Genomic DNA, 22,234 nt, shown 5'->3' with positions numbered 1-22,234 from the left:
TTTGTGACCATAAATTCTGATGTTCATTGTCTCAGTGTGTCAGTCAATTTAGAAGACATTGGTGATCCAGTATTCGAATCAGAATTTAAGAGCTTTGGAGGACTTAGCATCAAATAAGGCAGGAGGGACAGCAATTCCATCAGGATTTCTAAAATCATTGGGAAGTGGCAACAAAATAACTATTCACATTGGTGTTTCTGCTACTTCTCATTACTTCAGTCTTTATTCGATTTACTCTCTCCGTACTCTGCACTCGGTAGGCTGTTCATTCCATTCAGCAGAGCCTGTAATTCTTCTTCACTTCCTCTCAGCATAGCAATTTCATCAGCAAATTGTGTAAGTTATCTTTTCATCTTGCATTTTAATCCCACTCCTGAACATTTCTTTTATTTCCATCATTGCTTATTTGACATACAGATGCAATGGTAGGGATGGAAGACTACATTCCTGTCTTACACCCTCTTCAATTCGAGCACTTCATTCTTGGTCATCCACTATTATTAATCCCCCTTGGCTTTGTACATATTGTATATTATCAGTCTCTCCCTACAGCTTACCCCCCTACTTTTTCATAATTCCAAAAATCTTGCACCATTTTACATTGCCGAATGCTTTTCCAGGTCGACAAATCCTATGAACACGTCTTGATTTTTCTTTAGTCTTGCTTCCATTATGAACTGCAATGTCAGAATTGCCTCTCAGGTGCATTTAATTTTCCTACAGCCAAACTGATTGTCAAAATTCAGGATGTGTTAGTTGACTAACTGCCTATTGGCTTCTGTCTCTGGTTCTTCGGCCGACGTTCATCTAATGATTTTTCTGATGTTTCGCCAGCACGAGTGGCTGGCATTGTCAAAGCTTCACGATCCATTGCCGGTGGTGAACTGGAGGCGAGCTCGCGGCTGCAGACTATATATACCTGGCGTGCCAATGTCGGAGGGCTTCTCCGCGGTCATTTCCGGTGCGGTTCTCCTCTTGCTACCTGAGACGGTCGTTCGCTGTAGTACGGGAAGCCAGGATCCGTTTACCTTAAGGCTTTCCTCTTTCTTGTTGAAACTGTTAGCGTGTTTTTCGATTTCTACAGCTTCTCTGAACAAGCGCGTGTGATAGTGCTTCTCTACAGCCAGAACTAGAGAAGCACTATCACACGCGCTTGTTCAGAGAACCTGTAGAAATCCAAAAACACGCTAACAGTTTCAACAAGAAAGAGGAAAGCTTTAAGGTAAACGGATCCTGGCTTCCCGTACTGCAGCGAACGACCGTCGCAGGTAGCAAGAGGAGAACCGCACCGGAAATGACCGCGAAGAAGCCCTCGGACATTGGCACGCCAGGTACATATAGTCTGCGGCTGCGAACTCTCCTCCAGTTCACCACCGGCAATGGATCGTGAAGCTTTGACAATGCCAGCCACTCGTGCTGGCGAAACGTCAGAAAAATCATTAGATGAACGTCGGCCGAAGAACCAGGGACAGAAGCCAATAGGCAGTTTGTCAACAAGTGGCCACGAAAGCCTTAACAATTTTGTATCCTGGATTTTCTTTTCCATTCTTCCATATTTATTATTGTCAGCAACTTGGATGCATGAGCTGTTAACCTGATTGTGTGATAATTCTCACACTTGTCAGCTCTAGTAGTCTTCTGAATTGTCGATGGTATGTCGCCAGACTCATACATTCTACACACCAATGTGAATAGTTATTTTGTTGCCACTTCCCCCAATGATTTTAGAAATCCTGATGGAATTTCTGTCCTCCCTACCTTATTTGATGCTACGTCCTCCAAAGCTCTTTTTGAATTCTGATTTGAATACTGGATCACCAATGTCCTCTAAATTGACTCCTGTTTCTTCTTGTATCATATCAGACAAATCTTCCCCCTTGCAGAGGCCTTAAATGTACTGTTTCCACTTATCTGGATTCTCCTCTGCATTTAAGTGGAGTTTCCATTGAACCCTTAGTGTTATCACACTTGATTTTTAATTTCACCAAAAGTGTGTGTGTGTGTGTGTGTGTGTGTGTGTGTGTGTGTGTGTGTGTGTGTGTTTTTCCCCTCTATCCTGTCTGCAGAGTCAATCCTTCAGAAAATTATTTCTTTTTAGATTTCTTCACATTTTTCATGCAGCCATTTTGTCTTAGGTTCTCTGCACTTTCATTGTGCAATTAGCCAGGCAAAATGTTTAATCCTAATACTATCCCACACTTAGACTGCCGACACTTCCTGCTGGGTCAAAACTATGTTCTGTAGTGTGACTGAAACCTAAAATGTTGGTTGAGGGGCAGTGCTCTTATGGCCTGTGCTATCCAGACAAAACTTGTCCTACCCTGACAACTTAATTCTTAAAAGTTCTTCTCTCAATATATGGGATGATTGAAAATAGCACACACTTTGCTACAGAGGGAAAAATTAATCCAGAACTTTTAGTGGAATGGACTACTTCCACATGACACATGTGGTTAACGTGGAAGGTTTCTGTGGCCATGTTTGAACTTGGGAGACTTTTCATAATGATGGGTAAGATAGTCTCTACATAATTTCATGAAATAAGTGTTACATTTGTAACTGTCTATAAAAAGATTCCCATCTCTTTCTGGTCACAGATGCTGGTGACTGCTGCATATCTCACTAAAATCTGTTACAGAGTTGGGAGAATTATTTGCAGCAGATTTCCGGTTGATTGTCATAAGTCTTCTGGCAGAGGATGTAGAATTTCCGTGCCACCAGTGAATTATTAATCACCGATACTTGTTCTATGTGTTTGGTTTAAGTGGCAAAGGAGGCTTCAGAATATTTTCAGTACTTATTATTTACAATATTAAGTATGCCTGCAAGACAGAATTTCATTTAAAAGTAAAGAATAGGTACAAAATAAATTCCTTTTGTGAAGAAGGAAAAATACTTCCAAAAAATGCGTTTGTATTACTGTGATACTTCTGATGGCAAATTTAGAATTGTGAAGTAAATGTCAATTAACAGAATGCTAAGTGACAGTAAACTTATCCTCTTAAGATAGCTACTCTGGAAAAGTAAACAATTACAAATGAAATGTATCAAAATCCCTGAAGATAAAAATATTAGTAATTTGCTAAGAGTCCTTGATACATAGACTCCTTCATGTTGTCATAGATTCCAAGCATTAATGAAAATGGTAATATAGAATTTTTGTGTACAAAATTTAATTTGCTTGATTCTGTAATTTTTGTATGAAATCTGCTAATCTGACATGTTCGAAAAACAGAGATATGCAAGGTAATGAAATAAAATGGTCCAGAAGTAATAAAAATAGTTGTACATTGATAAACTATTTGCACCAACTTAAAATAACTTCTTACTTAGCTGTGTGTGACTTCTGTTAGTATGTTCATTGTTTTTTCTTTTACTTTCACCCCAGGAAAGATGATGGAACATTAAGAACAATGAGTGCAGAGAAACTACTCAAAACCTTGCCAGTGCTACAGAGCCAACTTGATGCATTGTTGGAATTTGATTGTACAGCAAATGACTTAACTAATGGTGTCATTAATATGGCATTTATGCTACTCTTCAGAGATCTGATTAGGTTATTTGCTTGTTACAATGATGGCATAATAAACCTGCTAGGTATGTAACTTGCAATATAAATTTAATAAAAGAGCATCACAGAAGCACAGATGTATAACTCTTAAGTGCTTTCCTTGTTCCAGAAAAATATTTTGATATGAATAAGAAGCAGTGCCGAGATGCTCTGGATTTGTACAAGAAATTTCTCATTAGAATGGACAGAGTAGCAGAATTTCTTAAAGTTGCAGAGGTAAGTACTACTACTACTACTACTACTACTACTACTACTACTGCTGCTGCTGCTGCTGCTACCACTAATGATTATGATGATGTAAAATTAATTTACAAAATTTGTTTACTCGAAAAACTTTTGTTTCAGAATGTTGGTATAGACAAAGGAGACATACCAGACTTAACAAAGGTAAAGTAGTAGTTTAATGTTTCTTTACTGTGGGTGGAAGGTTAACAGCTTGTTATTGCAATTTTTAATTTTTTCATGAGCATGCATGTAAATATTAAAGATTGCTGTAATAAAATTTACACTGCAGTATGGTATTTATGGATTATAATACCTGCAGATACATAATTGAACTATAAAATCTGTTTCCAGGCTCCCAGTAGTCTTTTGGATGCTCTGGAACAGCATTTAGCATCACTGGAAGGCAAGAAGGGCTCTGCAGCAAACACACCTACACAGACTGCAAGGTGAGATAGATGTCATAAAATCTGAAAATTGTTTTAAAAATTACTGTTACTACTTATCAATAAGGTTGAGGTTACGGATATGAAAGTAGCTAGGATGATTGCCGTACTACTGGATGGGAACAATGGCAGGAGGTTGTCCACAATGGGGAAATCAAAGAAAACCTGGTAATGAACTCTTAGATGGTGGGATAATTTTACACACATTGGAGAAGAAAGGTTACCCAAGAGACTCATGGGTTCAGCAGTAGAGGGTAGGACGACTCAAGGTAGACCAAGGAGAAGGTACCTGGATTTGATTAAGAACGATTTTGAAGTAATAGGCTTACTGTCAGAAGAGGCACCAATGTTTGCACTGAATAGGGGACTATGCTCCAGACTGGATGATGATGATGATGATGATGATGATGATGATGATGATGATGATGATGATGATACAACAACAAAATGATGACTGAGGAAATCCATTCAGATGGAAGAGATCATTCAGCAGCAACAAAAAGTCTTAGATGAAATGTGTTCTTTCCTAATAAGTTTCAGGAGGCATTAAACTACTCCAGTTCATGGTATTTATGCTTTAGGTACTACTTTGCAACACAATTTTAGGAAGTGGATTTTATATTATAAGAGAAACAGTGGCAATATGCATTTTTGTGCATGGGTACACAGCCACATAAAATTCCTTGATCACTTTCCTGGGAGATTTTTTATTTGTTTTGTTATCTGAAACACGCTCTTTATTGTAAGTGATCACCTGATTCTGCCTCTTCAGTCATTATGAAACATAACACACATTGTTATATGCTTCAATTTGTCTAAAACCTAAGAGTTTCGCAAAAACTGATCAAAATTTCTATCGCATCCATCTTTATAGTTTCTCAAAATGTGGATGGTTAATGTTTAAAGTTTCTTAATGTGTTCCCAGTTAGTGGCCTTTTTAAAAGGGTTATTTGGAAAGCACAGTCCAAATAGCTGTAACTAATAGAGCGTCCTGTGAACAATGAAATTCACGTGCACTCAGGCTCCTGGCATGCCTTACTCGTAAGGGGATACCATTTGCATGGTTATTGTCATTGTGTCCAGTAAGCTCAAAATGTGTAGAACATTCTCAGTGACTTAAATGCAGTCTGTGATCCCATTTTTGACAGTGACACTGGGGCACTGAAAATCCATAGGCAGATCAGTGAAATGTATGACTACAATGTGATGAATGACAGCAAAGTGTGTAAGTGAGTGAGAGCTTTCAAGGATGGAGAAGAAAAGTTCATGAAAAACTGTGACCAAGCTGACCAGCAGTGACAATAGATTTTGTCAAAACCATGGACGAACAGATTCGTGAAGTCTGGCAATTCACTTGTTCTGCTACTTAAGTTTCTTGGCAGAAAGTGCTTCCAACAGAAGATATGAAAGAACTGTTTAGGAATGTTAGCTTTGCAGATGGCAGTTTGTAGAATGTTATGATGAATAGTATGTCAAATCACACCTTTCAGCCGTCTAAATTTCCAAATTGTTGTTTTTATTGGGCTGCCAGTTTTGCCATTACTACACTATCTTCAGGCCCCCTGATTGCTCCAGTCCAGTCAAAATAGGGGCCAGCATTCAGTGACGTCGTTGTTTTGTTGTTGTTCCAGTCTTCAGTCCTGAGACTGGTTTGATGCAGCTCTCCATGCTACTCTATCCTGTGCAAGCTCCTTTATCTCCCAGTACCTACTGCAGCCTACATCCGTCTGAATCTGCTTAGTGTATCCATCTCTTGGTCTCCCTCTATGATTTTTACCCTCCACGCTGCCCTCCATTGCTAAATTTGTGATCCCTTGATGCCTCAGAACATGTCCTACCAACCGATCCCTTCTTCTGGTCAAGTTGTGCCACAAACTTCTCCCCAATCCTATTCAATACATCCTCATTAGTTATGTGATCTACCCATCTAATCTTCAGCATTCTTCTGTAGCACCACATTTCGAAAGCTTCTATTCTCTTCTTGTCCAAACTATTTACCGTCCATGTTTCACTTCCATACATGGCTACACTCCATACAAATACTTTCAGAAACGACTTCCTGACATTTAAATCTATACTCGCTGTAAACAAATTTCTCTTCTTCAGAAAAGCTTTCCTTGCCATTCCCAGTCTACATCTTATATCCTCTCTACTTTGACCATCATCAGTTATTTTGCTCCCCAAATAGCAAAACTCCTTTACTACTTAAAGCGTCTCATTTCCTAATCTAATTCCCTCAGCATCCCCGACTCAGACTACATTCCATTATCCTCTGCTGGTCGGTGTGGCTGTGCGGTTCTAGGCGCTTCAGTCTGGAACCGCGTGACCGCTAAGGTCGCAGGTTCGAATCCTGCCTCGGGCGTGGATGTGATATCCTTAGGTTAGTTAGGTTTAAGTAGTTCTAAGTTCTAGGGGACTAATGACCACAGATGTTCAGTCCCATAATGCTCAGAGCCATTATGCTCGTTTTGCTTTCGTTGATGTTCATCTTATATCCTCCTTTCAATACACTGTCCATTCCGTTAAACAGCTCTTCGAAGTCCTTTGCTGTCTCTGACAGAATTACAATGTCATCAGCGAATCTGTTTTTATTTATTCCTGGATTTTAATACCTACTCCAAATTTTTCTTTTGTTTCCTTTACTGCTTGCTCAATATACAGATCGAATAAATCGGGGAGAGGCTACAACCCTGTCTCACTCCCTTTCCAACTGTTGCTTCCCTTTCATGCCCCTCGACTCTTATAGCTGCCATCTGGTTTCTGTACAAATTGTAAATAGCCTTTCGCTCCCTGTATTTTACCCCTGCCACCTTTAAAATTTGAAAGAGTATTCCAGTCAACATTGTCAAAAGCTTTCTCTAAGTCTACAAATGCTAGAAACGTAGGTTTGCCTGTCCTTTATCTTTCTTCTAAGATAAGTCGTAGGGTCAGTATTGCCTCACATGTTCCAACATTTTTACTGAATCCAAACTGATCTTCCCCGAGGTCGGCTTCTACAAGTGTTTCCATTAGTCTGTAAAGAATTCGCGTTAGTATTTTGCAACTGTGAGTTATTAAACTGATAGTGCAGTAATTTTCACATCTGTCAACACATGCTTTCTCTGGTATTGGAATTATTATATTCTTCTTGAAGTCTGAGGGGTATTTCGCGTGTTTCATACATCTTGCTCACCAGATGGTAGAGTTTTGTCAGGACTGGCTCTCCCAAGGCCGTTAGTAGTTCTAATGGAATGTTGTCTACTCCCGGGGCCTTGTTTAGACTCGGGTCTTTCAGTGCTCTGTCAAACTCTTCACACAGTATCATATCTCCCATTTCATCTTCATCTACATCCTCTTCCATTTCCATAATATTGTCCTCAAGTACATCGCCCTTGTATAGACCCTCTATATACTCCTTCCACCTTTCTGCGTTCCCTTCTTTGCTTAGAACTGGGTTTCCTATTTGCTGGTTGGGGACTTCAATGCCCACCACCCACTTTGGGGATCTCCACATCCCTGTCCACGTGGCTCACTCTTGCTAGAAGTCTTCCACCAAGCGGATCTAATTTGCCTCAACACTGGGGTCCCTACATTTTTGTCTGCCTCCACGACAAATTTATCTAATTTGGACCTTGCGGTCAGTGCTGTTCCGCTAGCTCGGCGCTTTGAATGGTTCGCCCTTGATGATACACACTCGAGTGACCACTTTCCATGTGTCCTTGGACTGCAGCCTCAACTGCCATATATGCGCACGAGACGCTGGAAGTTTGCCCAGGCCGACTGGACACTTTTTTTCGTCTCTAGCGACATTCGATGACAGTCACTTCCCAGCGTCGACGATGAGGTCACACATATTACCGACGTTATTCTTACAGCTGCGGAACGTTCAATGCCACGCACCTCCGAAATGCCCCGGCGCCCCCCAGTTCCTTGGTGGAACGTGGCATGCCGTGATGCAATACGTGAGCGGCGACGTGCTCTCCGCGTTTTCCGCCACCATCCTACTTTGGCCAACTGTATCCGCTATAAGCAGTTCCGAGTGCGATGCCGTCGTGTCATCCGTGATAGCAAGAAGGCAAGCTGGAAATTCTTTATTAGTTCATTTAACACCTTCACTCCCTCCTCGGAAGTCTGGAGTCGGCTTAGACGGTTCTCAGGCGCGCCTAGTTTCTCCCCGGTCTCTGGGCTCACTGTCGCGCATGATACATTAGTGGACCCCGTCGCAATTTCTAACTCATTGGGTCAGCACTTTGCTGAGATTTCGAGCTCTTCAAATTACCCGCCAGCGTTTCTCCCGAAGAAACGTGCAGCGGAAGTGCAACCTCTTGCTTTCTCCTCTCAAAATCGTGAAAGCTACAATACTGTTTTCTCCCTGCGGGAACTCCAACATGCACTCTCTTCTTCTCGCTCCTCCGCCCCAGGACCGGATGGTATCCACGTCCAAATGTTGCTGCATTTATCAACCCATAGTCTGCGTTACCTCCTTCGCCTTTATAATCTAATTTGGACCGACAGTACTTTCCCCAGACGATGGCGGGAAGCTATCGTCATTCCTATTCCGAAACCTGGAAAGGACAAACATCTCCCCTCTAGCTATCGCCCCATTTCTCTCAAGAGTAGTGTCTGTAAGGTTTTGGAGCGTATGGTGAATTACCGTCTAGCGTGGTGGCTGGAATCCCGCAGTCTTTTAACACCTGCTCAATGCGGATTCCCAAAGCGTCGTTCTGCAGTATACCATCTTGTTGCTCTGTCCACTTACATCATGAGCAATTTTCTCCGGAAATGCCAAACAGTAGCAATATTTTTTGATCTGGAGAGAGCATACGATACTTGTTGGAGGACAGGCATCCTCCGCAAACTGTTCTCTTGTGGCTTTCGAGGTCGGCTGCCCCTTTTTCTTTGCGAATTTGACAGAGCGCACATTTAGACTGCGGGTGAACACTACTCTCTCCCGTACTTTCTCCCAAGAAAAAGGGGTACCCCAGGGCTCCGTGCTGAGTGTTGTACTGTTTGCCATTGCCATAAATCCAGTTATGGATTGTCTCCTTCCTGATGTCTCGGGCTCCCTCTTTGTGGACGATTTTGCGATCTACTACTGCTCTCAACGGACCAGCCTTCTTGAACGACGTGTTCAAGGATGTCTCGATCACCTCCACTCTTGGAGCATCGACACCGGCTTCCGTTTTTCTCCCAGTAAGACCGTTTGTGTTAATTTTTGGCGACGTAAGGAGTTCCTTCCGCCCTCCTGACATCTAGGACCTGTCAACCTTCCGTTTTCAGACGTCACTAAATTCTTGGGTCTTATGTTTGACAGAAAAATATGCTGGTTCTCCCACATTTCGTATCTTTCGGCTCGCTGTCTGCGATCCCTCAACACTCTCCGTGTCTTGAATGGTACCTCCTGGGGAGAGGACCGAGTGGTCCTTCTCCGCCTCTCGAGCGCCTTAGTGCACTCGAAATTGGACTATGGAAGCATAGTCTACTCCTCTGCTCGGCCGTCTATTCTTCGGCGTCTCGACTCTATTCACCACCGTGGATTACGTTTAGTGTCTGGAGCTTTTTACACCAGCCCTGCGGAAAGCCTTTATGCTGAGACTGCTGAACCTCCGCTGTCCAATCGGCGAGCAGTCCTCCTGAGTCGTTATGCTAGCCATCTGTCTTCCATGCCTGCTAATCCAGCCCATGACATTTTTTTTGACGCCTCCTTTGCTGTAGGGTATGCAGGCCGCCCCTCCTCCCTACTACCACTGGGAGTCCGTTTCCGTCAACTGCTCCATTCTCTTTCCTTCCGCTTTCCTAAAACCTTCTTCACAACTTGGGGTACAGCACTGCCTTGGCTCCGTCCCCGGATCTGCCTGCTCAGAGACCTTTGTCAATTTCCCAAGGATGGTACCCCTTCACTTGTTTATCGTCGGGCATTCGTTGCTCTATGTGCACAAATGACGCAAGCCACATTTATTTACACCGATGGCTCGAAAACATCGTTAGGTGTAGGGAGTGCCTATGTTGTTGGCGACACCCCAAATCACTTTCGGCTTCCCGACCAGTGTTCGGTTTATACTGCGGAGCTTTACGCTGTTCTCCAGGCTGTCCACTACATCCGCCACCATCAGCGGATACACTACGTTATCTGCTCAGATTCTCTCAGCTCTCTCCTCAGTCTCCAAGCTCTTTACCCTGTGCACCCTCTGGTCCACCGGATCCAGGATTGTCTGCACTTGCTCCACTTGGGGGGCATCTCGGTGGCGTTCCTCCGGCTCCCGGGACACGTTGGTATCTGTGGAAATGAGGCGGCCGATATTGCGGCCAAGGCTGCAGTCTCTCTTCTCCGGCCAGCTATTCAATAGATTTCCGTCGCCGATCTACGGAGTGTTTTATGTCGTCGTGTTGTTCTTTTATGGCACGCACATTGGTCGACACTTCCCCATAATAAATTGCGGGACGTGAAAGCTCTTCCCTGTGCTTGGACCTCTTCCTCCCGAACGCGTCGTCGGGAGGAGGTAATTTTAACTAGACTCCGGATAGGGCACTGTCGTTTTAGCCATGGATATTTAAGTGGCGATCCTCCCCCACTCTGTCCCCACAGCTCTCAGCTGTGGACGGTAAGACACCTTTTGATTGAGTGCCCCTATTTTAATCCGTTACGTGCCCATCTACAGCTCTCGCCTGATAAATCGTCAATTTTAGCAGATGACACGCGCTCGGTCGATCGCGTTCTAGAGTTCATTAGTGCCAGTGAAATGACGTCAATCATTTGAAGTTTTTTTTGGGGACAACCAACCCCTTTCTGTAGTGGATTTTTAAGCCTTCCTTCTGCTTTTAGTTTCTCCAATTTTATGACTTTTGTTCCCATTGCTGCTGGTTTCCATTTTCGGTTTTTTACTGTTTCCTAAGTTACAGACCGGGAATGACTGGTATTTGTAGATTTTTGAGACAGCGATCACTTTTGTGAGGTGATCGTTCTCTCAAAAATATAGGGATATCCGTTATTGATGTTGGCCCATATTTTGACAGGACCAGAGGTGGGAATCTTTCTGCATGTCATTTAAGGGGTCTGAAGATGGCATATTATGTCATCGAAATTGGTAGTCCAATAAAGTAACGGTTTCGAAACTGACTGCTGTACTGAACAGCAAAGGTCCTGCAGCCATCTGTTAAAAGGTGGACATAGTTATGGCAAATATTTAAACAAATATGGATACTTTGTGGAAAAAATAAACATGTAAGGAATTAGTTTTTGGAAAAAATCTGTGATGGTTTGTTCTAGAAGAAATTGGACCTTACTCTCTGGATAACTCTCGTATTTTTTTTGGTGAGTGAATGACCACAAGCATTCTGTAATGCTTCTAATTATTTAACTCAAGGCAGTGCGTGGGTCTTTCTGTAGGATGTTTACCAGAAGGGTGCATAGGTAGAAGACACTATCAGACGTTATGTTGTTCCTATAATTTCAGCTGCTTAAATTTTCTGTACTACACTATCGCAAAATGCGGCAAGAGTACACTGCAACCTGTTAAAAACTGAATCTCAAGTAGTGGCTGTCTTCCTGTTTCTGAAAGGCATAGCCATTTCTTATGTGGGTATACTACTTGGAAGATGGGGCCAAGAAATTGTTTAACATCTGTTAACCTCTGTCACATGCTGTAAAGTGCCTTGCAGAGTATAGGTGTAGATGTTAAAAGCTGGCATTGCTGCAGAAGTGGAGGCCCAGCTACTGAATGACTGAGGCTGAGGTAGTGCATTAACTATGGTTCACTGGAAAAAATTTAAAGAGCTTTTGTATGTGTTAAAGATCTTTGCCTGACAGACGTTCTCCTTGCTCATACCTGAGCAAAAGACTATGCCGAAGGCAAATGAAGGCCAAAATTAGCAACTTAGTTATCCTGATTCAGAAGATTTATGACTGCCTAATCAGATGCAGCAATTGTTGGACGTATTTGGAATCCAAAACCAAAGGTCGTAGCATACTTTGGAAACCTGCATTCAGAAAACAAAATACAAATATATCATAAACAAAGGCCATGTTCTGTAGTTTCTGAAAGATTGCCATATTGTGAAGTTAAGATTATCCCTGTAAGAGATGGTCACAATATATTACCTGGATCTTCTGATATAAGAGGATGTGAGACAACACCCATTTCCCAGACTGGCTGTGAGCGTATTATGTAAACATGAAGTGGCATGGCTGAAGGTGGAGTGGATCTCAAACCAGCAATCGACCAGTAATGTACTTGCCCCCTGGATTTCCCAGAGTGATATGGTCAGAGACACATGGTTGAAGAGGTGCTAAAGGATGAACGTGTCTAAGGTGGCTGATTTCAGTTATTGATGTTTTGATCGATTACACTCATTTGGCCGTGTACATGGACATAAGTCATCTGAAAGCAGTGCTACCTTTGTAAGTTCTAATACAGTCATTAAATGCAGCTCAAAAGGGCACTTACTGTGAACAGGCTGTTTCATTAGAAATGTTAAGCATGTGTGCACATAATTTCTATTTGTCATTTGTGAAGAAAATATCATGTTGTTTGAGGAGGATTGGGAGGGACACTTCTCAACTCTTAAATATTATCTGTGGATTGTATATGTTGCCAGTGGTGGTACAATTCATTGATTTGATGTATTTTGGCAGTCAAAGGAGACAGAAAAGAATGGGCTTAGGCATGCTGTGGGTAATTGTTGTCCAAGCCACAGAGTTTTAGGGTGACGTTGAACTATTAAAGTGATAGAATTTGGATGGAAGTATGCCACTTAGTGCTTTAACTTTTTGTAGGGATTTACTAAAAATCACTACCAGAGCTAAACTTGAAATCTGGCAACCAGTCAGAACTCTAAATTCTGTGAGTATCTGACAGCATGCAGCATGGGGTGCTTGGAATTATTTCTGTTGTGTTTGATAATTGCTATTGGTTAGCCTGAAAGACTGCATGAATATTTACAGGACTTAACATTCATTAACCTACTACGTAACACTTTGTGTGAACTAGTTACTGATCTATAAAAAATGTGTTGGGAGACTTTATAATAATTGCATTTGGGTTGAATAGTTGAATTCAGCAAATGTGCTTGCACTAACAGTCCAGTTTTGTAAACAAGCAGTGTCTGCCATTCTTTCTTATAAATGCATTAATTGTCTACTTTCCAGGGTCACTATTCTATTTAGTATGTTTGTTGAGTAATTGGATCAGAAATTGGTTAAAACTTGTCTTTGGTGTAGCCTATTATTTATCTGAATGAATCTCTGTTCATAAATTATCCTGTCTTACTTCTAAAGCATGTGAAACTTAAAAAAATTTTGATGGCAGGATAACTTCAGAAACAAATCTTGACTAGCTTAGCTGCAAAGCTTAATGCAACGGTTTGTGACCCAACTGTAAGACATATAACAAGTTGTTCTTAGATGTGGGTCGTGCATTTGCCCATCTGCTGCAAGCAAGTATTAGGTTCCTTTGTTGGCTGATGTGCCCAGATAAAGCATCAGTCAAACATGACTGTGCTAACCTCAGATTTACTGGTCAGAGGGCCCAGTGTACGGCCCGTTAAAAACTGAACACAGATAAAGTATGAAAACAGAAAGGTATACTGGACTGTGAAAAAAGCAAAATAGAAATGGTGAACGATCCAAGAACAAAAAATGTAAAATATAGAGCAGCCGGGAAGAGACAGTGTCGTGGTGAAGTGATTAGTGATGAACTGAACTGCCACATGGGCAAGCTGTGTTAAAATCTCCCTTGTGTCAATATTTCTTTTTTTCTGTTTTCTTTTTTTCCTGCTGTTTGCTTTATTCAAATTTGTCTGTCGTGGTGTAATGTCTATTGTCAACAGCGAGGTATACTGAAAGTTGATTCTGAAAAACTACTCTATTAGCAACAGGAAGTGGCTTTCAAATTGGAAACACAAACTTTTGATAAGGCAACAAGTCAACTGAAATCTCCACCAGAAAACATGTATGATGTGTCATTCATGGCACTAGTGACAGTATCTCTCATATGATACGAAACTCTTGTCGATGCATCTAGTTTGTATGACTGGTGAGTGAGTGATATGCCTTCTTGCCCAATACAGGTGTTCGTAGGACTGGGAATGTGAGCACTCCCAAAGAAATGATGAAAACATAGTTCACACCTTTTCAGTGTTTCCATTTCTGAGAGGCATCCATATTGCATCTTGCCTGCTCTCGCTATTCATCCCATTTACATGGGACAGTAACATGTTCTTAACACATGACTTGTATTCTTTAACCATTGTATAGTATGACAACTGCAAAGACTACAGAAAGAGAACAAACGTTTCAATGACGAGACGGACGGTTCATAATATTGTGTAAATAAATAAATACAAACAAATAAATAAATAAATAAATGGCACGAGGGAGATTTGAACATTGCACGCCCCTGCGGCACTCCAACATCATAACTTCACTAAGATGTTATTGGTATATCCAGCTGATCTATACAGAACTTCATATTCTTCGAAAATCCCCCCCCCCCCCCCCCCCCCCACCACCACCGCCCCCCCCCTCTGCGGGTCCGGGGTAAGAATAGGCCCGAGGTATTCCTGCCTGTCGTAAGAGGCGACTAAAAGGAGTTTCAACCGTTTCGGCCTTCCATGTGATGGTCCCCCGTGGGGTTTGACCTCCTTTTCTCAAAATTCTGCAGAAGTACGAGCCTTTTGGGGAAGGACGCCTTACGTGGTGTATCACTGGTCCTCAGTGCACTAAGACCTTGGCACTCAGCATTGTAACCGCGTTGCAACCACACCCTTATTCCTCAAATTGGGCCTAAACGCCTGATGGGTTGTACAAGTTACGCCCATAGTGCGTCCCCATCTGCACCTACGATCATGGACTTCCCATGGCACCCGAAATGGAGAAGAAGATTCAAGAATTAAAAACTTTGGATCGTCTCTCTTATTCTGAGGCCAGGAAGAAGTATGACCGCCTCAATCCCGTGACGTTGACAACTTAGTTTGCCTCAGTCGTGTCCACTCCTTCAACAGTATCCTCACCCCTATACTGTCCCCCCTCCACCTCCTCACCCCATCCGGGGTCTACGCCACCGCCTCCCAAATCATCCTCCCTCGCGGCCCCTGCCCCCTCTGCCCCAGGGGCCACTCCTCCTCCTCCTCCTCCTCCTCCTCCTCCTCCTCCCCTCCCTTCTCCTCCCCCCACCCCCCACCACCCCCCACCCTTCACCGCCTGAGAAGCGATCCTCTTCTCAGGCGTCCATCGGGGAAACGTTCCGGACCCCAGCTTCACAGGTCCGGCGTTCCAAAACGGACCCCGCGCGTTAGGACCTTCTTCGGGTCCAGCCCACCATCCCCGTGCCTCATCAGACTTCCAAGAAGGCTTCCAAGAAGAAATCTTTATCCCCCTCTCCACCCCGGCGCGTTTCGTCAGACGCTCCATCCGTGAGTCGCTGCTCCCGGCCGTCCTCAGTTTCGCCGGGACGCTCTGCTGCCAGGTGCTCAGCTGGCCTCTCGTCGGCGAATGATGCTGCCCCTCCTACGCAACCCGGGAAAGCGGCTGCAGCTGGCGACGACTCGATGGAACAGGATCCGCCTCCCGCCGGTTGTAGCGTTGTTCCCTGGAAACCTGGCACTCTGCGGCCGTCGGTGACCAGCTCTTCGCCCGCTTTGTTCCCCCTTTTTTCTGACTAGCGATGGCTTTGTTACATTGGAACACAAGAGGTATTCGATCTAATCGGAAGGAATTATAACTGCTCCTCTGCCTGCACTGTCCACTCGTCCTTGGTCTCCAGGAAACAAAGTTGCGCCCTACTGACCGTATTGCTTTTACCCACTATACCTCGGAGCGGTCTGACCACCCCCCTGTGGACGGTATTCCAGCTCGTGGTGGGGTCATGTTGCTCGTTCGGGACGATGTCTATTACCATCCCCTCCCATTGACCACCCCACTCCAAGCAATAGCTGTCCATATTACTCTTTCTGCCTTTACTTTTTCTGTTTGTACCGTCTACACTCCATCGTCATCCGCAGTTAGTCGGGCTGACATGGTGCACCTGATCGTTCAGCTTCCCCCGCCGTTTTTATTGTTTGGTGACTTCAATGCTCATCATCCCCTTTGGGACTCTCCTGCATCCTGTCAAAGAGGCTCACTCTTGGCAGATGTCTTCAACCATCTCCATCTCGTCTGCCTCAATACCGGCGCCCCGACTTTCCTCTCGGACTCTACTCATACCTACTCCCACTTGGACCTCTCGATCTGTTCTACCACTCTTGCCCGTCGGTTCGAGTGGTATGTCCTTTCTGACACCTATTTGAGCGAACACTTCCCCTGTGTCGTTCGTCTCCTGTACCACACCCCATCCCCACGTCCTTCGAGCTGGAACATACCGAAAGTTGACTGGGGACTTTACTCCTCCCTGGCGACCTTTACGGACCACGATTTTCTCAGTTGATAACAGCCGTGAGGTATTCGACCTGACTGTCACATCAATGCTGCCGAACGTTCCATTCCTCATACTACCTCTTCTTCACGTCGCGTTTCCGTCCCCTGGTGGAATGAGGCTTGTAGAGACGCTATCCGTGCTCGACGACGTGCCTTACGCACCTTTCGCCGCCATCCTACATTGGCGAATTGTATTGGATACAAACGACTCCGAGCACAATGCCGTAGAGTCATCAAAGACAGCAAAAAAGCTTGTTGGGCCTGTTTCACCAGCTCCTTTAACGTTTTTACTCCCTCTTCTGTCGTCTGGGGTGGCCTGCGCCGGCTGTCGGGCATTAAGGCCCACTCCTCGGTACCTGGCCTGACTTCAGGTAATGAGGTCCTTGTTGATCCTGTGGATGTCTCCAATGCCTTCGGCCGCTTTTTCGTGGAGGTTTCAAGCTCCGCCCATTACCACCCTGCCTTCCTTCCCAGGAAAGAGGCAGAAGAGGCTCGGCGACCTTCCTTCCACTCGCTGAATCTGGAAAATTATAATGCCCCGTTTACTATGCGGGAACTCGAATGTGCACTTGCACTGTCCCGGTCCTCTGCTCCGGGGCCAGATGCCATTCACGTTCAGATGCTGGCACATCTTTCTCCGTCAGGCAAAAGCTTCCTTCTTCGTACCTACAATCGCGTCTGGACCGAAGGTAAAGTCCCCATGCGTTGGCGTGACGCCGTCGTTGTTCCTATACCCAAACCCGGGAAGGATACACACCTTCCTTCTAGTTACCGCCCCATTTCTCTTACAACCTGTGGCTGTAAGGTGATGGAGCGCATGGTTAACGCTCGGTTAGTTTGGGTTCTTGAATCTCGACGGCTACTTACCAATGTTCAATGCGGCTTTCGTCGCCGCCGCTCCGCTGTCTACCACCTTGTGACCTTGTCGACACTCATCATGGACAACTTTTTGCGAAAGCGCCAAACGGTAGCAGTGTTCTTCGATTTGGAGAAGGCTTATGATACCTGTTGGAGAGGTGGTATCCTCCGCACTATGCACAGGTGGGGTCTACGCGGTTGCCTGCCCCTTTTTATTGATTCCTTTTTAACAGATCGAAAGTTTAGGGTACGTGTGGGTTCCGTATTGTCAGACGTCTTCCTCCAGGAGAACGGAGTGCCTCAGGGCTCCGTCTTGAGCGTAGCACTTTTTGCCATAGCGATCAATCCAATTATGGATTGCATTCCACCTAATGTCTCGGGCTCTCTTTTTGTCGATGACTTCGCGATCTACTGCGGTGCCCAGAGAACATGCCTCCTGGAGCGCTGCCTTCAGCATTGTCTAGACAGCCTTTACTCATGGAGTGTGGCAAATGGCTTCCGGTTCTCTGAAGAGAAGACGGTTTGCGTCAACTTTAGGCGATATAAAGCGTTCCTTCCGCCGTCCTTAGATCTCGGTCCCGTTGTTCTCCCATTCGTGGAAACAACTAAGTTTCTAGGGCTCACACTGGACAGGAAACTTTGTTGGTCTCCGCACGTCTCTTATTTGGCTGCCTATTGTACACGTTCCCTTAATGTCCTCAGAGTACTTAGTGGTTAATCTTGGGGAGCGGATCGCACTGTCCTGCTTCGCTTACATCGGTCCATAGTCCGATCAAAGCTTGATTATGGTAGCCTCGTCTACTCGTCTGCTCGGCCATCCCTCTTACGCAGTCTCAACTCCATCCACCATAGGGGGTTATGTCTTGCAACCGGAGCTTTCTACACTAGTCCCGTCGAGTCTTTATGCTGAAGCTGCCGAATTACCATTGACCTACCGGCGCAATGTACTGCTTTGTTGGTATGGCTGCCGGCTGTTGTCAATGCCCGACCACCCCTCGTATCAGTCCTTCTTCGCTGATTCTCTCGACCGTCAGTATGGGTTGTGTGTGTCTGCCCTGCTGCCCCCTGGAGTCCGCTTTCGTCACCTGCTTAGACAATTGGACTTTGCCCTCCCTACCACCTTCAGAGAGGGTGAGAGCCCGAACCCACCTTGGCTCCAGGCTCCAGTTCATGTTTATCTCGATCTCAGCTCACTCCCGAAGGAGGGTACTCCTGCTGCAGTGTATTGCTCACGGTTTGTCGAACTTCGTGCGCGACTTGCCAGTCACACCTTTATTTACACTGATGGCTCCAAAACTGATGATGGTGTCGGCTGTGCCTTTGTCATCGGGGCCGTCACCTTTAAATACCGGCTCCTCGACCTGTGTTCCAGCTTTACAGCCGAGCTTTTTTTGCTCTCCATCAGGCCGTTCAGTATGCCCGCCGCCATTCATCGTATGTATTCTGCTCTGATTCACTCAGTGCTCTTCAGAGCCTTGGAGCTCCATATCCAGTCCATCCATTGGTGCAACGGATCCAGCAGTCCCTCCATTCTTTTGCTGATGGTGGCTCTCCTGTCTGCTTTCTGTAGGTTCCCGGCCATGTAGGAGTGCCTGGAAATGAGGCTGCTGATGCTGCAGCCAAGGCTGCAGTCCTCCTGCCTCGGCCAGCCTCCCATTGTGTCCCGTCATCTGACGTTAGTGGGGTTGTTTGTAAGAGGCTTGTGTCGTGGTGGGATACTTGGTCATCACTTCAAGGAAACAAGCTCCGGGCAGTAAAACCGTTCCCAACTGCTTGGACAACCTCCTCCCGACCATCTCGGCGAGAAGAGGTCCTTCTGACCAGGTTGCGGATTGGGCATTGCTGGTTTAGCCACCGCTACCTGCTCTCCGGTGACCCAGCTCCGCAGTGCCCTTGTGGTCATGCATTAACAGTGCACCATGTTTTATTGTCGTGTCCCCGTTTTAGTCACTCGTGTTGTCCTGTTTCTGCCATCTACTTTACAGGATATTTTAGCTGATGACGCTCGAGCAGCTCCTCGTGTTCTTTGTTTCATTACTTTGACTGGCTTGTCTGAAGACATCTAACTCTTTCACTTATTTTATCTGCATCTTTGTAATAACTTTCTGGTGCCCCCCCTCCCCCCCCCCCTTGAGTTTTACTAGATTCTATGTGCTCTAACAATTGTGACTGGGCGCTAATGACCTCAGTAGTTGAGCGCCCTTAAACCCCAAACAAAAAAAACCACCACCGCTCTTCAGCTCGCCTTCTTCCAGTTTTCATGCTTGAGCTGTGGTCAGTTTTTGACGGGGTATCCACTGGGCAGAGTTTCCTCGTAAGTATTTTAGTACAAGGAGAATTCATAAGGATATAGAAGAGAAATGCCATCGAAGTTAAAATGCTGTATAATATAGCCACATTATCCCAGCTTCCAATGGTGCAGATGGCTGCTTTTTACACTAATTTTTTTCCTATCCTCCTCAATTGTGAAACGTGGTGGCCCAATGACGCCTTCATATGGAGCTTATGTGAAGAGCCAATTGCAGGTTGGACATATTACAGATGTAGTTATGATGCTGTTTGGTAGACAGGACTAGTTCCTGAATTAGTAAGAGTCAGCTCGTATACCAGTGGGTGAAGGTGTGGTGGAATGTGTGTGGTATGCATAACAGTAGGGCTAATGCTCATCATGGTCACCTCTCATGGTGCTAATGTACAACCATCCCCCCAGTATCTGGATATTAAGTGTTCATATGGGATGAATGATAAGTTAAAATAAGTTTCTCTTTGCTTCTGTAATTTACAGTAATCGCACCAATGTTAAGTCAGGAGTTTCTGCACTTTCCTCAACCAGTACAGCATTTGGGACAGCAGCTGCCAATGCAAGGCTAGACTCCCATACCAATGGTATTGATGAGTCACTTAAACAGCAAGTATTGGCAGAAGAAGAAGCTGCTATGAATCAGTACAAGGTATGTCAATAAAGAAGAGATCAGAAGTTGTGTGTGGGTTTTGTTTGTGTTGGGAATGGAAAACTATTGCAGTAGGGAGCCGTAGACTACAAATTCTAGTGTGAAGGTCCTGAGTAGCCATTTCCACGGCATTCCTAAATCACATAATCTTACTGTCATGTAGCATAACGCTGATTCTGTAGTGTTGAACAAATTATGTTGCATGTGTTTTATGTTCCAGGAAAAAATATTTGTTCCATTTGTGGTTTAGTAAGTTACTATGAGGGTGTGCTGAAAAGCTGTGCCTTTGAATTTGTGAAAACTTACAGCTTGTTAAATAAAACAAACATTAACATTCTACATCTTTGTTCTTCATGTCTACATATTTGTCAAGTCACCCTGGTGATGGACACGTTTCTCCCACCGAGACAAGTTTGTCGATACTGTTACTGTAGAATATTTGGCTGTTGGAAACAAATCACTGCCTCTACTTACAATGCTGCATCACCATCAAAATGAAGTTTTGTTCTGTAAGTTTTGGGAAAAGACAAAAATTGGATGGGGCCAAGTTGGAACTGTATGGAAGATGATAGATGAGTGATCCCAAGGTGTCAAATTGTTGCAGATGTTGCCATACTTCTGTGTTCTGGCATTGTCATGCTGAGGGAGGAGTGCCCCATGTGTGAATGAACTCTTCAAATTCAAAATTTGTTTACATTCCTCTGTTCCTCACACAGACATTGTTAAGTTACAGTCATGCTATAAGTTGGAGCTGACTAGTGGCAGAGGGCTGCAGATATGAAGATATTGAGAATGAAGATGTTGAATGTTACTAATTGTTTTATTTAAAAATCTTTAAGGGATTACATGAAAACTTGGAGGCATTACTTTCCAGCTTGCCCTTCTATGTTAGATCCCCTCACTACGAAATAAAATTTTATACAGCATTGGCATTGTTAGTTGATATCATTCACACTGTCATTTCCCAGCTTCTCTGCAGCAAGGGTGAAAGTATTAATGACAATGAGGAATATAGTTCAAGTATGTAAGAAACTTCTGTTGAACATACTTCTCTGGTGCAGTGTGTCCTAATGGAAGCTGATAGTTTTTATATTGTCACTTAGTCTGCAAATCAAACTAAACAAAGCAGCTTTATCTTGGTTATTACTCTTGTGAAGAATCTGATGTACAATACAAAATTTCACTCATCTGCTCCTGTAACTAAGATCCCAAACTGTTCCCTGTTTCACATATTCTCACATTCTCTCTCAGTATACTGTGTATTAGTACTTTAATTTCCACAATATTTTACCATTTCTGGTATTTTATTGTATTAAGCAAATAATCTTGCGGGCTTACATTAATTTTATTTCTTACTGTATCTGGTTAAGTAATTTCACTTCAGGCTTCCTAAAAAAGGTAGTACGTAACACAGTATACAAAGTGCTTCACATACATATAGTGTCAGTAGAAATTTTGCCAAATATTATTTTGCTGACAAAACTCACGGAACCTTACCTGAGATACTGAAATAATGAAAATGCTTACCAACAAATTGTTTCTTGTTTCAGGCAAAAGTTTCGTCCCCAACTAGTGGCAGTCAGAGTACCAATCCATTCTTAAGCTCTCCTACATCAGCTACACCTGTAACCACTGCTGCAACATCACAGCCAATTGTTGATTTGTTTGGTTCCCCCACATCAGGTCCAGAATCTTCACAGGTATGTTACATTTATTGCTCCATATTATAAATTAATTCCCTACTAACTATAGAGTGGAGACGCTGAGTTGCAGACACACAACAGACTACTAAACACAC

The 22,234-nt window shown here is 44.1% G+C and overlaps 1 protein-coding gene across 8 annotated transcripts in view; it reads left to right on the top strand.

Moving 5' to 3' along the window:
• The window catches only part of LOC126183193 (phosphatidylinositol-binding clathrin assembly protein LAP), a 179,313-nt gene that overhangs the window by 109,557 nt on the left and 47,522 nt on the right, over positions 1–22,234 (top strand). For all 8 annotated transcript variants that reach the window (XM_049924937.1, XM_049924940.1, XM_049924939.1 and 5 more), the window contains exons 5-10: positions 3,389–3,597; positions 3,681–3,787; positions 3,917–3,958; positions 4,148–4,242; positions 20,271–20,436; positions 21,987–22,136. In XM_049924937.1, the coding sequence (XP_049780894.1) occupies positions 3,389–3,597; positions 3,681–3,787; positions 3,917–3,958; positions 4,148–4,242; positions 20,271–20,436; positions 21,987–22,136 (769 nt within the window). The remainder of the gene's footprint in view (positions 1–3,388; positions 3,598–3,680; positions 3,788–3,916; positions 3,959–4,147; positions 4,243–20,270; positions 20,437–21,986; positions 22,137–22,234) is intronic.

Source organism: Schistocerca cancellata, chromosome 4 (genome assembly GCF_023864275.1).
Source record: "Schistocerca cancellata isolate TAMUIC-IGC-003103 chromosome 4, iqSchCanc2.1, whole genome shotgun sequence".
NCBI classification, from domain to species: domain Eukaryota; kingdom Metazoa; phylum Arthropoda; class Insecta; order Orthoptera; family Acrididae; genus Schistocerca; species Schistocerca cancellata.
This window is presented reverse-complemented; position numbering and strand designations above follow the sequence as displayed.